We start from the raw sequence: 17371 nt of genomic DNA, 5'->3' as shown, positions 1-17371 counted from the left end.
ATGTGTTCATGAACATAAAACCAAAAGGCTGCATTGCCCCTCTGCTGTATTCTTCTGGCAGCTTTGGGCTTAAAAGGCTGTTTCTGCCTTCCAGTGTTCTGGCATCTTGTCTTTTCAGACTCCCATACTCATCTTCATCCTCCCCAAAATTATATTCCCATTTGTCATAAGCAACATCTTCCCACAGAACCTCACTCATGAAATTTCTTTCTTTTTTTTTTTTTAAAGAGAGAGAGAGAGAGAGAGAGAGAATATTTTAATATTTATTTTTTAGTTCTCGGCGGACACAACATCTTTGTTGGTATGTGGTGCTGAGGATCGAACCCGGGCTGCGCGCATGCCAGGCGAGTGCGCTACCGCTTGAGCCACATCCCCAGCCCATGAAATTTCATCTTAGTGGAACCTTCCAATCTTATTTGGTGATTGGAAAAATCTGGAAGGTTTCAGAAATATCTGTTTACAATTTGTTTTCAGAAACATCAGTTTACAATTTGCTTTAAAAAGATGTCTTTGAGCTTCAGCTGTCCTCTGTGCTGTAGTCAACCACAGGAATCAAGCTGGAGCCTGTGTGACTAGGATATAGTCTTTGCTTAGCAAGCAGAGGTTCTGTATTTGATATACAACACTCCCTGTACTGGAATCCAGATAGATGCACTTCCAAAAACAAAAGCAGCACTGGAGCCTTCAGCATCCCCAGGTACTGAACCCAGGACACCTCCTAAGAGGATGAAAAAGCTGGACAGCGACAGACTCAGCCTGGAGGAGATAAAACAAGAGGGCCTGGATGACAGTGTGCTTTCCATCCCACATTAGGGGGAAGCTCAAACTTTGTAGCTCCAGTTTCCTTCTTTAAAGGGAGCATCGAGATGTATCTTCGTTTTGTTTTTGTTTTGTAGTGCTAGGGATTGAACCCAAGGTTTCGTGCATGCAAGGTAAGCCCTCTACCAAGCCACATCCCTAGCTCTTTAGCCAGCCCTCTAGCATGTATTTAATTAATGTGAAGATAAGCATATAAGAATCAAATAATGTTCAGTACAAAATAAAATGACTAATAAAAGATAATTCCTACTTATTAATAACATTGTATGACTGATTGAGTTGACATTATGCAGTAAGTACTGCAAAATTATTTTTCATCACCTCAACTAAAGATAACCGTTAGAAATGTAAAGAATGAATCCTTTTGATCATTTTTTAAATAACACCTTTAGGTACGAATGTGAAGAATCTTTTACAACTTTGAATGTTGACATTAGAAATCACCAAAATCTTCTTGATTCTTTGGAACAGTATATCAAAGGAGATTTATTGGAAGGTGCAAATGCATATCGTTGTGAAAAATGTGATAAAAAGGTAAGCATTGGCTGGGATTGTGGCTTAGTGGTCAAGCACTTGCCTAGCATGTGTGAGGCACTGGGTTCAATTCTCAGCACCACATACCAATAAATAAATAAAATTCAAAAAATTCATCAACGATTCATATTTAAGGTAAGTATTGTACAATTTTCAAAATAATGATTACATTGCTAGAACTGGGAAACTTCAGAGCTGCTTGTCCTCAATCTCAAAATTTGATAACTGCTCCATTTCTACTTAAGTATTATGGTTAGAAGAGCCACAATACTTCTTTTTTTTTTTTTTAAAGACATTTTTAGTTTTCGGTGGACACAACATCTATCTTTCTCTCTCTCTCTCTCTCTCTCTCTCTCTCTCTCTCTCTCTCTCTCTTCTCTCTCTCTCTCTCTCTCTCTTTCTTTCTCTCTCTTTTTCTCTCTCTTTCTCTCTTTCTTTCTCTTTCTTTCTCTCTCTTTCTCTCTCTCTTTCTCTCTCTTTCTCTCTCTCTTTCCTTCTTTCTCTCTCTTTCTTTCTCTCTCTCTCTCTCTCCCCTCCCTCTCTTTCTTTCTTTCTTGTGCTGAGGGTTGCACCCAGTGTCCCTCAAATACCAGGCGAGCACATCCCCAGCCCCACAATAATTCTTTTAAAGCTGTGTCAGCAAAAGAATATTGTAAAAGATATCATGTTTTTATGTAGTTTAACAAGATTGTTTTCATCTGTGCTCTGAAATAGGTCACTATTGAACTTAAACCTGAAGCGTTAATGCTAAAAATATTATGTTACATTCTAAATTACCCTTCTATTTCAGAAATTTTACTAATTTCATCTTGTTGCAGTAGAATTTTTAAAGCTGCTTGAAGTTGATCAACCAGATCAATTGATTTTTAGACTCAGCCAACTAGTTTTATTTTTGAAAACTCTGTATAATAAATGATAACATGTTTTTTAAAATACAGTGACAGATAAGTCTTTTTCTCAGCTGTCGTGCCTTCTCATCTCCAAGTTGCCTGTATTGTTTTGGCTTTAAACATTAATTGGGTTATATTTTGTAAAGCCATATTGCCTATTTACCCACAACTCTGACAGTTAGTCAGTTTCTTCTTATTTTTGGCTATCTTTAGTTTGCAATTTTTTTTTCTTCTTTTTCATTTTGGGACTGGAAATTTAATCCAGGGGAGCTTTATACTGAACTGCGTCCCCAGACCTTTTGGCTTTTTATTTTGAGACACTAAATTGCTGAGGGCCTTGCTAGTTTGTAGAGGCTAGCATCAAACTCGGGATGCTCCTGTCTCAGCCAAGTCACTGGGATTACCTGTGTATGCCATTAAACTTGGCTTAATCTGCATTCTTTAAAGTAATAGTACTTTTTTCAAAGGCTAATAAGAATTAAAGCCATTAATACATGAATAGCTGTGTATTACATGACTTATGTAATAATTGCTGATATCATTACTTACAGCAAATTCTACTTATTAGTATAAAAGTAAATATTAAAGTGATTATTAGAGGGGCTGGGGTTGTAGCTTAGTGGTAGATCACTTGTATTGCATGTTTGAGGAAATGAGTTTGAAACTCAGCACCACATAAAAATAAATAAAAATATTGTGTCCACATACAACTAAAAATATATATATTAAAAAAAGTAATCATTAGAAAACAATAGAGGGGCTGGGGATGTGGCTCAACCAGTAGTGCGTTGACCCGGCATGCATGTGACCCAGGTTCAATCCTCAGCACCACATACAAACAAAGATGTTGTGTCTGCCGAAAACTAAAAAAAAAAAAAAGAAAGAAATATTAAAAAAAATTCTCTCTCTCTCTCTCTCTCTCTCTCTCTCTCTCTCTCTCTCTCAAAAAAGAAAAAAAAAAGAAAAGAATACAACCAGGTAGCCAATAGTGTTTTACTTACTAGTTTTTTCAAATTGTAAAAAACTAAGGTTATTTACATGTTTTTAGGCTTGGTAAACATTATTTAAAAATTATTCTATAATTGCCCTGTGTTATTTTGGTAATGAAATAATGTGAAAATTTCATGTTTTTATGTAGTTTAACAGATTCTTTCCATCTTTACATTTATATTATTTACTAATTGCAGGTTGATACAGTAAAACGCTTGCTAATCAAAAAATTGCCTCCTGTTCTTGCTATCCAATTGAAACGATTTGACTATGATTGGGAGAGAGAATGTGCAATCAAATTCAATGATTATTTTGAATTTCCCCGAGAACTGGATATGGAACCTTACACAGTAGCAGGTGTTGCAAAGCTGGAAGGAGATAACATAAACTCAGAGAGTCAGTTGATTGGACAGAAGGAGCAGTCGGAAAGTGAGAATACAAGAAACACAAAATACAGGCTTGTAGGTGTGCTTGTACACAGTGGTCAAGCAAGCGGTGGACATTATTATTCTTACATCATTCAAAGGAATGGTAAAGATGGTGAGAGAGATCACTGGTATAAATTTGATGATGGAGATGTAACAGAATGTAAAATGGATGATGATGAAGAAATGAAGAATCAATGCTTTGGTGGAGAATACATGGGAGAAGTATTTGATCATATGATGAAGCGTATGTCATACAGACGGCAGAAACGATGGTGGAATGCTTATATACTTTTTTATGAGCGAATGGACACAGTTGATGAAGATGATAAGATGATAAGATACATTTCAGAGTTATCTGTCACTAGATCCCATCAGATTATTATGTCACCAGCCATTGAGAGAAGCGTATGGAAACAAAATGTGCAGTTTATGCATAATCGAATGCAGTATAGTTTAGAATATTTTCAGTTTGTGAAAAAATTGCTTACATGTAATGCTCTTTACTTAAATCCTGCTCCAGGTAAGTTTCTTGAAATTAGTTTCTTATTAAAAAATAATTCTTAACTTATTTCTTGTCAGACATCAATCTCTGTTTAAATATTTTCTTCAGTTTTCTTTATTTTTTTAATATACCTGTTAACCTTAATTCATGTGAACGTATCAGCATTTTCAGTTCAAGCTATTTTTAAGTAAAAATTTTAAAATATCTTACCTTTGAAAAGTGAGACTTTGAGGTCTGGGGCTGTAGCTCAGTAGTAGAGCAACTGCCTCACATGTATCAGGAACTGGGTTCCAATCATCAGCACCATGTAAAAATAAATAAAGATATTATGTCCATCTACAGCTAAAAAAATATTTTTTAAAAAAAGTGAGGCTTTGTGTTGGAGAAAGTAGAGGTGCTTTTATTTACTGAAACAATTATTTTGACTCAAGCATTTGATTTTTAAAGACGTGTTTTAGTGAGGTATTAAAATAATCACTAAGCATTACTCCTGGAACCTGAAAGTAAAGTCTGTTTGATTGCATGTGCACTGTTTATTTAAAGGACAAGATTACTTGTTACCCGAAGCAGAAGAAATAACTATGATTAGCATTCAACTTGCTGCTAGATTCCTCTTTACCACTGGATTTCATACCAAGAAAATAGTTCGTGGCCCTGCCAGTGACTGGTACATGGCTTTAGATTTCGTTCATATTGTACTTGAATTTATTTAGTATATTGATTTATTTTTTTATAATATGGGTCTTTTAGTTCAGGATACAATGATGCTAAGAAAAATCTTATTAAAAATGTCTAATCTAAATATGCCATATTATTGAAAATGTGGTTTTCTTTGTTAATTTGTTTTATATCGTCAGTATTGTTTATCATGAAAATATTAAGTTTATCTTCACTAAATAAAATTCTTGCTTAGCATTAAAAAGGTAGATATTTAAATTGCTATATTCTTCATTTGTTGCTGATTTTAAAAGTATAGTGGAGTTTTTATTATAGCTCCTTGATTTAACAACTCTTTCAGCATCATTCACATTAAAAGATGAAAATATTTGCAGAGACTCCTGAATTCATTTTATAACATGGAAATAGATAGTCACCTGGCTTCATATTTGTACTATAACCAATCATGATCATTATTTGGTTCAGAGAACCCTTTGTTTTCGTTATAGCAACCAAAATAAGCATATTAATAAAAATTCATAATCATAGATGTTTCTATTTTAGGTATGATGCTTTGTGCATTCTTCTTCGTCACAGCAAGAATGTTCGTTTTTGGTTTGCTCATAATGTTCTTTTTAATGTATCAAATCGTTTCTCTGAATACCTTCTGGAGTGCCCTAGTGCAGAAGTGAGGGGTGTGTTTGCAAAACTTATAGTATTTATTGCACATTTTTCCTTGCAAGATGGTTCTTCTCCTTCACCTTTTGCATCTCCAGGGCCACATTGTAGTCAGGTAACTGCATACTTTCTTTCTAATTAAATACTTGAAAGTAAGTTTTTCTTTGAACAGGTGTAAAGAAGCATATTTATGTGCCTGTGTATGACATATTTACCATGCAGAAATGTGTCTACACATAAATGTTATGATACTGTGGTTCCTAAAAATTATTTTATGATAGTGAAAATAGTGATCATTAATCATTAATCTGAAAAGATGAAGAGAAGTTTCTATGAGTCACTTGTACTTATTTAGTAAATTTTAAGGCCTGTATGCTAATTTATAATAACATAATTAATAATTACAAAATTTGTTAAGTATCTTGAATGCAAAAATTATAACATGCATTTTTATTTTTACAATTTAAACATTATAAAGGATCTTTATTGCAGTTCTTTTTTCTCATAAAGCAATTATATTTAATAATTTATTTCATGAAACTTTTACAGTATTTATGAACATGATTCTTTTTATGCAAATAAAACTATAAAGTTTATATATGCTGTTGCTGATAAAAATAACTGATAGTTTACTATTCACAGACATCTGATAACTTGAGCTTGAGTGACCACTTACTAAAAGCAGTATTAAACCTCCTGAGAAGGGAAGTTTCAGAACATGGACGTCATTTACAACAATATTTCAACTTGTTTGTAATGTATGTCAATTTAGGTAAGAACTTTTCATAACTTTCAATTTGTTTTATATTTATATATTAAATGAAGAAAATATTTTAATCAGATGATAAGATGGAATTTGCTTGAGTGTGGCTGTCTGCAAATTTGTATAAGTTTTGAAGTTTGTTTTTCTTTTCTTTAGTTGTCGAATGGACCTTTATATTGTATTTATTTATATAAAGTGCTGAGAATAGAACCCAGTGCTTCACACATGTTAAGCAAGCACTCTACCATTGAGCTACACCTCTTGACTATAACATTTTAAATGAAATTTCTCATCTTCTATTATAAAATAACTTAAGCACTTAACCCTTTTGTCCCTAACAGTCAGATTCTATGTCTGATTTATGTTTACATCTCCTAATACTGCTTTTTTGAAAAATATTAACTACCAAGGCCACATCCCACACCAACTGAAAATCCTTAGAGTTAGGGTAAGGTATTACTGGTTTATAAAAGTATCTTCAATAGTTGTGAACTATTCCTCACAAATTAGGTTTCGGAATAAGATGAACATCATCATTCTAGATGGCACAACTCTATACCGTGTACAGCTAGAGAAATGAAAGTTATGTTCCATTTGTATACAATTAATCGAAATGCAGTTTGCTATCATTTATAATTAGAACAAGTTGGGTTTTTTTAAATATTTTTTTTGGTTAGACACAATACCTTTATTTTGTTTATTTATTTATTTTTATGTGGTGTTGAGGATCAAATCCAGGGCCTCGCGCATGCCAGGCAAGCGCTCTACCGCTGAGCCACAACCCCAGACCAGAACAAGTTTTTTTTAAAAAATTGTAAATCACAAATTTTAAAAAAAATTTTAAAAAATCATATCCTCAAGAATTGAAGTAGTAAGCCAAACACTCTGACACATGTCTAATTATCCAGCAAACCAGTAAGGTAAAGCAGGAAAATCACAAGTTGAAGGCTAGCCTTGGCAACTTTACAAGGTCATGTGTCCAAATAAAATTTTAAAAGGTCTAAGAATGTTGCTTGGTGGCAAACCACCTGGGTTTAATCATCAGTACTAGGCAGTTGGTACTTTCATACAACCATGCATAAAGTCTTTACCTTGAAGTTTTTATTTTAAATGTAAAAATATCCAGGCTGAGCACTCAAAAAACTTATATTCTGTACAGCTATCATTTTAAATATTCCCTGTTCATAAGTCACACCTCATTGGTCTATAATAAAATCTAATTATAGTTTCACCTGCCAGGAATCCTTTGATATCTTAATGTTAAGTGCATAGGACCAGAAATGTTTTAGGGTTTCATTTCTTGGTTTAACAAAAGTGAAGTGGTATGTTTGTAATACATTGTGTAATATCCACAGTATGCTGTGGCCAAATATATTAATATTTTTGTGATGAATAATGAATATTCACTTTCACAGTAAGGGTGGTGTGTGCTTAAGTAGCCTATTTCCCTTAAAAAGGTTATATTTTATCAGAAAATGAATTACAGTGCCAACTCAAAAAAATTCAAAAAATGATAAACCATATGGAAAATAGTACAGAGGTTCCTCAAAATACAACTGGTCTCATCCCAGAAACGCCAGTGTTGAGACAGAAGGGTTGCAAGTTCTAAGTCAACCTCAGCAACTTAGACCCTGACTCAAAATAAAAACGTGGGGATGTAACTCAGTATATGTGTATATGGGCACATGCAAGAATTACTACTAAGTAGTTAGCTGTTAATCCTTCTGTGTACTAAGGGTGATCCCATAATCCTGCTACTGGTTATGTCCAACTTAAAAAAAAAAACAGTACGTCAAATCTGTAGTTCTCTTAAAGCACTATTCATAAACAGATATTATGTACAGTGTGGTGTACAACAACAAATACACAAACAGTGGAATACAGACATTAAAAAAAGAATGATATGGTCATTTGTAATAAAATGGATGAAAATAGAGAATATCATGTTATGTGAAATTAACAAGACTCAAAGAGACAAGCTTCACATGATCTCACTCAGATATATATTCTTAAAAGCTGGTAAGGAAGAAGATCAAGGAAAAATAGTGTTATGAAGGGGAACCGAAATATTTGAGACCTCTTTTAGCTTCAGGCATCAAAGGTTAAGATAAAAACAAAATGTCCATCCATATTAGAAAATAAGAAATGTAGAAACAACAAATATAGGTATTTTATACCCTATGCACTTAGCTTAAACAGATTGGAAATTTAGTTTCTGACTTTCCTTAGGAGGATGAGAATTGCTAGAGAATTTAGGCTAGACCATTCTAACCTCTCTAAGATGCTAGAAAGTACATTTTCCTGAGTACCTCTATAATTGGAATGCCAGAGCTGTTGTCATTTCACAGTGATAATATTTAATCTTAATTTTCTACATTCTTTCTATATTGCTACATTCTAAACAGACGATAGCTGTAGTTATAAAATTATGAGAAGCTATGATAATTACCTTTTAATTACTTAAGCACTGTTCTTCCTAATATTTTTTAACACCTTATTTGTACCCTTTTTCATAGGTATTGCGGAAAAGACACAGCTTCTAAAATTGAACGTACCTGCCACCTTTATGCTTGTATCTTTAGATGAAGGACCAGGTCCTCCAATCAAATATCAATATGCTGAATTAGGCAAATTATACTCAGTAGTGTCTCAGCTGATACGCTGTTGCAGTGTTTCATCAAGAACCCAGTCTTCAATCAATGGTAAAGTAGAATGTTCCATTCTTTATAGTAGTTTTAAAATAATGTTCATTATGAACACTTCTTGACTGAAAGTAATTCTCAAGATTAATTTTTACAATTTTACATTTTATTATCTTGTAATATGTGGTCTTGTGAGTTTTGTTACTATGTCTAGGAGGCTTAAGTTCAGAGTTATTTTTTTGAAATAATAAATTTAGTATTGTGATTGTGTGGACAAGTCTGTTGGCTTTTCATTAATGTCAAATCTTTCCTAGGTAATCCCCCCCTTCCCAACCCTTTTGGTGATGCTAATTTATCACAACCTATAATGCCAATTCAGCAGAATGTGGCAGATATTTTATTTGTGAGAATAAGTTATGTGAAGAAAATTATTGAAGACTGCAGTAACTCAGAGGAAACCATTAAATTACTTCGGTTCTGCTCCTGGGAGAATCCTCAGTTCTCATCTACTGTTCTCAGTGAACTTCTCTGGCAGGTTAAATAAATATTAACTTTCATTTGTATGTAATTTATTCATACTCCTTTAAGAATTTATATTTACTATGTTTTACCTATTTTTAGGTTTCCTATTCATATACTTATGAACTTCGGCCATATTTGGATCTACTTTTGCAAATTTTACTGATTGAGGACTCCTGGCAGACTCACAGGTGGATACTCTTGCTACCAGCATTAATTATCTCTCCCAAGTTCTAGAAATAAGTGCAAATGCCGGTTAGCAGATATGGTTTCAGTTTTGGGAGCTCTTTCAGTGTATTGAGAATGGGGGTTTGAACTCGGGGTCTTTTTTTCTATTCTGGAAGTGCTGTTTATGCCCCTGAACAAGACAGAAGTATTATAGTTCAGTCCAGCCCCATGATAGTTCCATGCCTAGTCTTTTGAGAAACTTCCATACTGATTTCCACAGTGATTGTACTAATTTACAATCCCAGCAATAGTGTAAAAGTGTTCCTTTTAATCCATATCCTCCCAGCATTTATTACTGTTTGTATTTTTGCTGTCATTATTTCCTGAGCAGTAGGGGTCCTGATGAGAGAGTTGCCTGTTTTTGTATGCTGGAGTATTGACCCTGCATTTCTTCTGAGAGTTGTTTAGTTTCTAGTCTTTTTTTTTTTTTTTTAAGAGAGAGTGAGAGAGGAGAGAGAGAGAGAATTTTTTTTTAATATTTATTTTTTAGTTCTCGGCGGACACAATATCTTTGTTGGTATGTGGTGCTGAGGATCGAACCCCGGCCCGCACGCATGCCAGGCGAGTGCGCTACTGCTTGAGCCACATCCCCAGCCCCCATTTTGTCTTAATATTTGTGTCTTTGACCCATTTTTAGTTGATTTGAAAACTAGTTTCCCAACACCTTTGTTTAAAAGTCCTTTTCTTTAATGTTTGTTTTTTGGCTGCTTTGTGAAGGATCAAATGATTGTATCTGAGTGAGTTTGTATCTGTCTTTTATTTTGTGCCATACTATCCATTTTTAATTACTATACCTCTGTGTTATAATTTGAAATCAGTTTTTGTGAGGCCTCTAGCATTTTTTTAAATTTATTTGTTTGTTTTTACTGAGTTGCTTTGACTCTTCTGGGTCTTTTATTTCAAATGAATTTGGATCTTCTGGGTCTTTTATTCTTTCAAATGAATTTTGGGACATTTTTTCCCCCCTAGTTCTGTGAGGAATGTTGTTGATATTTTGATGGGGATTATACTTGATCAGTATATTGCCTTTTGGAAGTATGGCCATTTTACCATATTAATTCTTCCAGTCAATGAACATGGGAGATCTTTCCATCTTCTTCAGTCTTCCATCTTCAATATTCTAAAATTTTTATTACAGAGATTTTCATCTCTTTGGTTAGATTTTTCCTGGGTTTTGTGTTTTTGTGTTTTTGGTTCTTGGTTTTGGTTGATTTTGTTTTGGGGGTGTTAGGGATTTTGTGGGGTTTTTTGTTTTGTTTGTTTGTTTGAGACTATTGGGAATGGATTGATTTTCTGATTTCTTTGTTGATGTTCAAAGTCATTGTTGGTATATAAGAAAGCTAACAATTTTTGTATGTTGATTTTATAACTTGCTACTTTGCTGATTTGTTTATTAGCTTTGGCTGTCTGGTAGAGATTTTTGGATATTCTAAATATAAGATAATATAATGTAATATAATATTATCTACATACTTACCGTGGTACCAAAAAGTAAATAAAAACTAAATTATTTTGGAAAATAGTAAACTTTCATCTTCAAAATCAATAGAAAATGCGTGAAGTATTGCTTGAACTGTTGTGCATAAATAACATTTATTTTATTCAATTAACAGTATTCATGAGGTGTTATAAATCATTTGCTATATCCAGAAACATAAAGGTAATATTGGTCAAAATTATACATGAAAGCATTTGTCATACCAGGGTACAGTGACACATACCAGTGATCCCAGTAGCTGGGCAAGCTGAGGCAGGAGGATTCCTAGTTCAAGGCCAACCTCAGCAACTTAGTGAGACACTGTCTCTAAATAATGCAAAAAAAGGGCTGGAATTGTGGCTCTGGTTAACCATGACTGGCTTCAATTCCTAGTACCAAAAATAAAGAAAGAATTTGACAAAAAATATTAAGAATCACGTCATTATTAAGACCAAATGATAAAATAGAATATAGTATTACTACAAGTATCTTAAGAAACCTCGTTTTTGGTTTTTGGTGTTCTGTGGTACTGGGAATTTAACCTAGGGGTACTCTACCCCTAAACTATATTTATAGTCTTCATTTTTTGTTGTTTGTTTTTTGAGACTGGCTCTCATTAAGTTACCAAGGCTGGGCTGTCTAGGCTTCATTGGAATTACAGACATTTACCACTGCACATTGAACATGTTATTTTTTTTGTCTGAAAGAAATTATATTTGGAATTTGAATTTTCCAAATAAAGATACATACTGTGAATATCTTGGCTAAAAAGGAAAATTGTCTTTTTATTAGAATGTAATGATTTCTTCTAACTAAGATACAAGTGTATAAAATCAAATTTTTTTTCTGTTTACTTTCTGTCCAGGTAATGACTCCAAAGAAAGTGTGCTTTTGCGTATAATTAATTTTTCAAATTACTATTTAGGAGAGTCATAATTGCCCAAAGTTTTCTATAGCAGTTTAGAAATTAAATGATGTAATAGATCATTACTGAATCAAATTCTGCCATTGTCAGTGGGAAAAAAAATCTGCTTTACCTATTATATATGTATTAAAGATTGGTTTTATATATCAAATTAATACACTTTTTTCAGTCAGTGGATTGTAACTTTAAATTCTGAAATATAGTCTTACAAAAATGAGCCAACTAATCAGTTATTCTCACGTGAAGTATTCTTAAAGAAATGTGATTTAACTGATAAAAATAGTGGACTATTGCCCTTAACTCACTTTTACACTTAAATTTATATAAAAAAGGATTAGCAACTGGGCTTAGTCACTAGTATTGAAAAAAAAATGTTTAATGTAACAGAATGAGCTCCACAACTTTTTAATTCTATAATGTTAACAAAGCTATGTTAACCTCTCTGGACTTTTTTCCTTCTGTTAAATAAGTTTATTGATACTATTCATTTAGGAAATTGGATTATATCATTACATCATATACTGAATAGTGACTAGAAAGCACATAAAATTTACTTTTATCTGGGTTTTTTTGTTTTGTTTTGTTTTGTTTTGTTTTGTTTTTAGAATTCACAATGCACTTAAAGGAATACCAGATGACCGTGATGGGCTGTTTGATACAATCCAGCGCGCTAAGAATCACTATCAAAAAAGAGCATATCAGTGTATAAAGTGTATGGTAGCTCTCTTTAACAATTGTCCTGTTGCTTACCAAATTTTACAGGTAAGAATTCTTTCAACCCGGGCAAGATTGTATGCCTATAATCCCAGCAGATCAGGAGGCTGAGGCAGGAGAATCACCAGTTCAAAACCAGCCTTAGCAATTTTGCAAGGCCCTAAAATAAAGGTCTGGGGATATGGCTCAGTTGATAACCCCTTCCAGTTCAATCACTGATGCCAAAAAAAAAAAGAATTATTCATTATAAATTGTTATAATGCCGAATCCACATTTTAAAAGATAATAATTATGAAAATTTGGGAATTAACATTTTAACTTGATTTTGAAAAATTAGTTTCAATAAGTTGAATTTATTTATTTATTTATTTATTTGTTTGTTTATTTATTTATTTATTTATTTATTTATTTTAAGGGTAATGGAGACCTTAAGAGAAAGTGGACCTGGGCAGTGGAGTGGCTTGGAGATGAACTTGAAAGAAGACCATATACTGGCAATCCTCAGTACACTTACAACAATTGGTCTCCACCAATACAAAGCAATGAGACCTCAAATGGTTATTTTTTAGAAAGATCACATAGTGCTAGAATGACACTTACCAAAGCTTGTGAACTTTGTCCAGAAGAGGTAAAAAATGACAATAGAATGCAAGGGGAAAAAAATGATTTTTTTTTTTTTTTTTAGTATTTATGTATTAACAATTGGTAATTGTGGTTTTATTTGTTTTAATGGTTAGCATTAATTACTGACTTACTCTTCACGTTTGGAAGAATTTCACCACCCCTTTGTTTTTCTTATCAATTATTATATCTTGAGCACAGTGGTTCACACCTATAATCCCAGGAACTGAGGAGGCTGAGGCAAAAAGGATCACAAGTTCAAGACCAATCTCAGTAACTCATCAAGACCCTATGTCAAAAATTAAAAATTTTTAAGCACTCTTGGGTTAAGTTCCAAAAAGAAATCTGCCACCGGGTGTGTGTGTGTGTATGTGTGTGTGTGTGTGTGTGTGTGTGTGTAAAATAGCTCTAGTAACCAAAATAATGTACTTTTATACTTTTTTTTTCTTTTTTAGTCTTGAGACCTTAAAAGGAGATTAAAAATACAGTTGAAGTTACTTTCATTATCAAATTCTTAATTTCCTTTTAAAATTAGGAACCAGATGACCAAGATGCCCCAGATGAGCATGAGTCATCTCCACCAAAAGATGCAGCACTGTATCCTCATTCACCTGGATCTCAGTATCAACAGGTAAAATGAAAATTTTATATCCCCAAACCAATTTTTGTGTTTCATATTATGAAGGATGTTCTGCTTTTTTCTTCTTATTATTTTTTTTAAGAGAGAGTGGGGGGGGGAGAGAGAATTTTTAATATTTATTTTTTAGTTCTCGACGGACACAACATCTTTGTTGGTATGTGGTGCTGAGGATCGAACCCAGGCCGCACGCATGCCAGGCGAGCGCGCTACCGCTTGAGCCACATCCCTAGCCCCTCTTAAGTATTTCTGACAGCTCTGGCTATAAATTTATAAGTTACCTGGAACAGCTGTACTAAGAATAGCTAGAATTGTCATAGTGCAGCATAGTTCATCTTACTTCTATAGTATTTCCTTATTAGCTAGGTATCCTTAAGGCCTTAGGCTGTAATTGTAGTTAATAAAATTATGTAAAATCTCATATCAAAATTAAATTGAAGGAACATTAAAAGAAAAAGTATCCTGATTATTTAGCCTCAAGATTCAGTAGCAGGTCAGGCATGGTGGTGCTTGCCTATAATTCCAGTAATTCTGGTGGTTTAGGCAAAAATAAAATGATAAGTTTGAAGCCATTTTCAGCAACTTAGTGAGATCCTAAGTTAACTTAGCAAGACTCTGCCTAAAAATAAAAAGGGGTGAGGACTCTTTGAGCTCAATCCCCAGTACAAAAAAAAAAAAAATTAGTGGCAATAAAACATTTTTTAAAATCAATAATTTATTTTTAGCAGGTACTTTGCCTTTGAGCAGGTGGTGAAAACAGGAAAAATACAGATGAAGAAATTTTATGTGAAATTTTTCTTTGAAAAGGGCCATTAAAACAAACAACCACAATTACCAATCAATAATACATAAAACTATACTATAAAAATAATTTCATTCTAACACTGGGGATACAGTTGGTAGAGTGCTTGCATTGCATACACAAGGCCCTGTGTTCTAGCTATTCTATCCCCAGTACCACAAAAAATAATAATAGTATTAATAATTCCATTCTATTGCCTCCCCCCTTTTTTAAACTCTTCTGGACAGAGTTCACAAGCTTTTTGTGTAATTCTAGCACTATGTGACCTTTCTGTTTGTTATATGTATACTAAGGATTGCCAATATGATCTTTTGAAAGGACTATACTAAAATTAAGCCACAGATATGAGTAATTCAGTTCTTTAAAGGCAGCAGCTTTTAAAATTAATGGGCATATAATAAAGGGCATTTGGTAAAGATAGATTGTTAGATCTCATAAACCAGGATTTCTGGTTTGGTAGGTCTGTGGTAGATCTCAGGAATTTTCACTTCTAACAAGATTCCAAATGATACAGTTGATCCAGGGGGACCACACAATATATGAATCAATTTATAAGTTCTTTTCAACTACTTGGAGAATTTTTTAAAAAATGATTCCTAAGTTTAAATTCAATTATACTTTAGTCAAATTTTAGCCCATTATTAACATTTCAATTGTAATATGTGAAAATTTGACATGCAGGTCTCTTTTGCCCTCTTAGAATAATGTACATGGACAGCCGTATATAGGTCCAGCAGCACATCACTTGAACAACCCTCAGAAAAGTGGCCAAGTACAAGAAAATTATGAAGGCGGTGAAGAAGTATCCTCACCTCAAACAAAGGATCAGTGAAATGCACCAGTTTACTGACTCCTTTAATATCATGTAGTCTGGACTTACAGTCCAAATTTTTCTGTGCCTGATTAAATATTTAAAAGTAGAAAAACTGTTCTAAAATAACATGACATAAAGATTCTATTTGCTATCTCGTTTGTAGAAATTTGCTGACAGATGTAAGCACCGACAAACAGAACATGTGGAATGTTTTATAATAAATGATTGCTGATATGTAAATGGAAAAGATGTATATAGTATATTCATTTTCTTGTTTATCTGCTGCATTCTGCAACCAGTATTTCCTGCTTCCTGGCAGTTAAATCAGTTCCTTTATGAAAAAAAAAGTGGTAGGGGGTAGTAAAAGAGCCTGTTTATATAATTTCCTGATAATTCTTTATTACTGGAATATAACACTAGTAGGTGCCCTTCCGGTTGAGATGAAAAACTGGTGATGTAACATTGTTTCCAAAAATTTTTCACCATCTTTTTATTCTGGTATTAGGTTAATTATTTTAAAGCTAGTTATACTATAACTGTTAGCATGGCTTCATACCGGGTTGTATTGCCAATAGAGACAAAATTTCTTGAATGAGATCATTTGTCCCAAAATCACATGTGTATTGCTTAAACATTTTTATTTCTGATCCTTAAAATAAACATAAAACAGGAAGAAAGGGTACAATAAAGCAGTTTTTAGTTGCACATATGAATGTTCTTCACATTTAATATTTGGTAGTTCCATTTCTTGATGGGATAAAGAATATCTAATAGGAATTTTAAAATTGAAAATATATGCCAATTTTTTCATGCTGGAATATGTGGAACATAATAGGAGAGACTGTATTTTATATATCTTATTTTGGGTTTTGGTAGAATTTCTTTGGTTTTGCTTCTGCTGGATCTCAGCTAATGAACTATGTACATCATCAGAATTCACATTACTATTCAGTACTATCATACCAAGATGCCTGGCTGATTTTTAGTCAGTCTCAATTTTACTTCAAAGTAAAATGGTCCTAGTTCTTTTTCCATTCCAAATTATTGTTAGATATGGGATTTAAGGCGCAAACTTAAGAGGTACCATTTTAGAATAAACTTTTGTTTAGAAGTTCCAACAAATTCTTACTGTCATATTTAAAGGAGAATTGCTAGCTTTTGAATATATGTAATATTTTGGAAGCTGTCTAAAACCCAAATATTCCTGCAACAGATACAGGCTATCCTTTTCTGTTTAATATTTTGTTGTTTTGTTTTATAGAAATTATTTTGCTGAATTTCCAAATAGAATTTAAGAAGAATTTTGTGCTGTGGTGTGTTTTTGTTCCTTGTTACTAGGTTGTATTCTTAAAGACTACACGTTAAAATTAATTTGGGGCATTATATGCCTTGGCATAACATTAAATTATTTTAGACACATTAAGTTTTTATATATATATAAAGATTTATTTCTTGACCCATTAGTCTCGGGATTTGGAGAAAGAAATATTAACACTTTTTTAAATTTGCTAATATAGTCTATCTTGAACTCTCTGCACATTTTTATATAGTTGATTTTTCTTACTCTGTAACTATGTAATATACATTAAGTTTCTTTCTGTCTTCAAAGAGCCACTGACTTTGGTCCTTTGTGATCCAGTTATGTTCAGTTATGTGTCTAATCATCAGCAATCTTTGTCTCTTTTCTACACTGCAGATTGTTTTTGATATTTTCTGACTCAAAGATTTCAA

The 17371-nt window shown here is 33.0% G+C and overlaps 1 protein-coding gene across 3 annotated transcripts in view; it reads left to right on the top strand.

Moving 5' to 3' along the window:
* The window catches only part of LOC113175909 (ubiquitin carboxyl-terminal hydrolase 9X-like), a 127015-nt gene extending 110080 nt beyond the window's left edge, over positions 1 to 16935 (top strand). For all 3 annotated transcript variants that reach the window (XM_077794091.1, XM_077794093.1, XM_077794090.1), the window contains 12 exons: positions 1212 to 1353; positions 3431 to 4181; positions 4707 to 4830; positions 5385 to 5613; positions 6141 to 6270; positions 8778 to 8963; positions 9218 to 9438; positions 9525 to 9613; positions 12658 to 12814; positions 13182 to 13394; positions 13923 to 14018; positions 15527 to 16935. In XM_077794091.1, coding sequence (XP_077650217.1) covers positions 1212 to 1353; positions 3431 to 4181; positions 4707 to 4830; positions 5385 to 5613; positions 6141 to 6270; positions 8778 to 8963; positions 9218 to 9438; positions 9525 to 9613; positions 12658 to 12814; positions 13182 to 13394; positions 13923 to 14018; positions 15527 to 15658 — 2470 coding nt within the window. In that variant the 3' untranslated portion in view covers positions 15659 to 16935. The remainder of the gene's footprint in view (positions 1 to 1211; positions 1354 to 3430; positions 4182 to 4706; positions 4831 to 5384; positions 5614 to 6140; positions 6271 to 8777; positions 8964 to 9217; positions 9439 to 9524; positions 9614 to 12657; positions 12815 to 13181; positions 13395 to 13922; positions 14019 to 15526) is intronic.
* Positions 16936 to 17371: the final 436 nt, after the last annotated feature.

Source organism: Urocitellus parryii, chromosome Y (assembly GCF_045843805.1).
Source record: "Urocitellus parryii isolate mUroPar1 chromosome Y, mUroPar1.hap1, whole genome shotgun sequence".
Taxonomy (NCBI): domain Eukaryota; kingdom Metazoa; phylum Chordata; class Mammalia; order Rodentia; family Sciuridae; genus Urocitellus; species Urocitellus parryii.
Note: the sequence above shows the minus strand (reverse complement) of the source record. Positions and strands in the feature narration are given on the sequence as shown.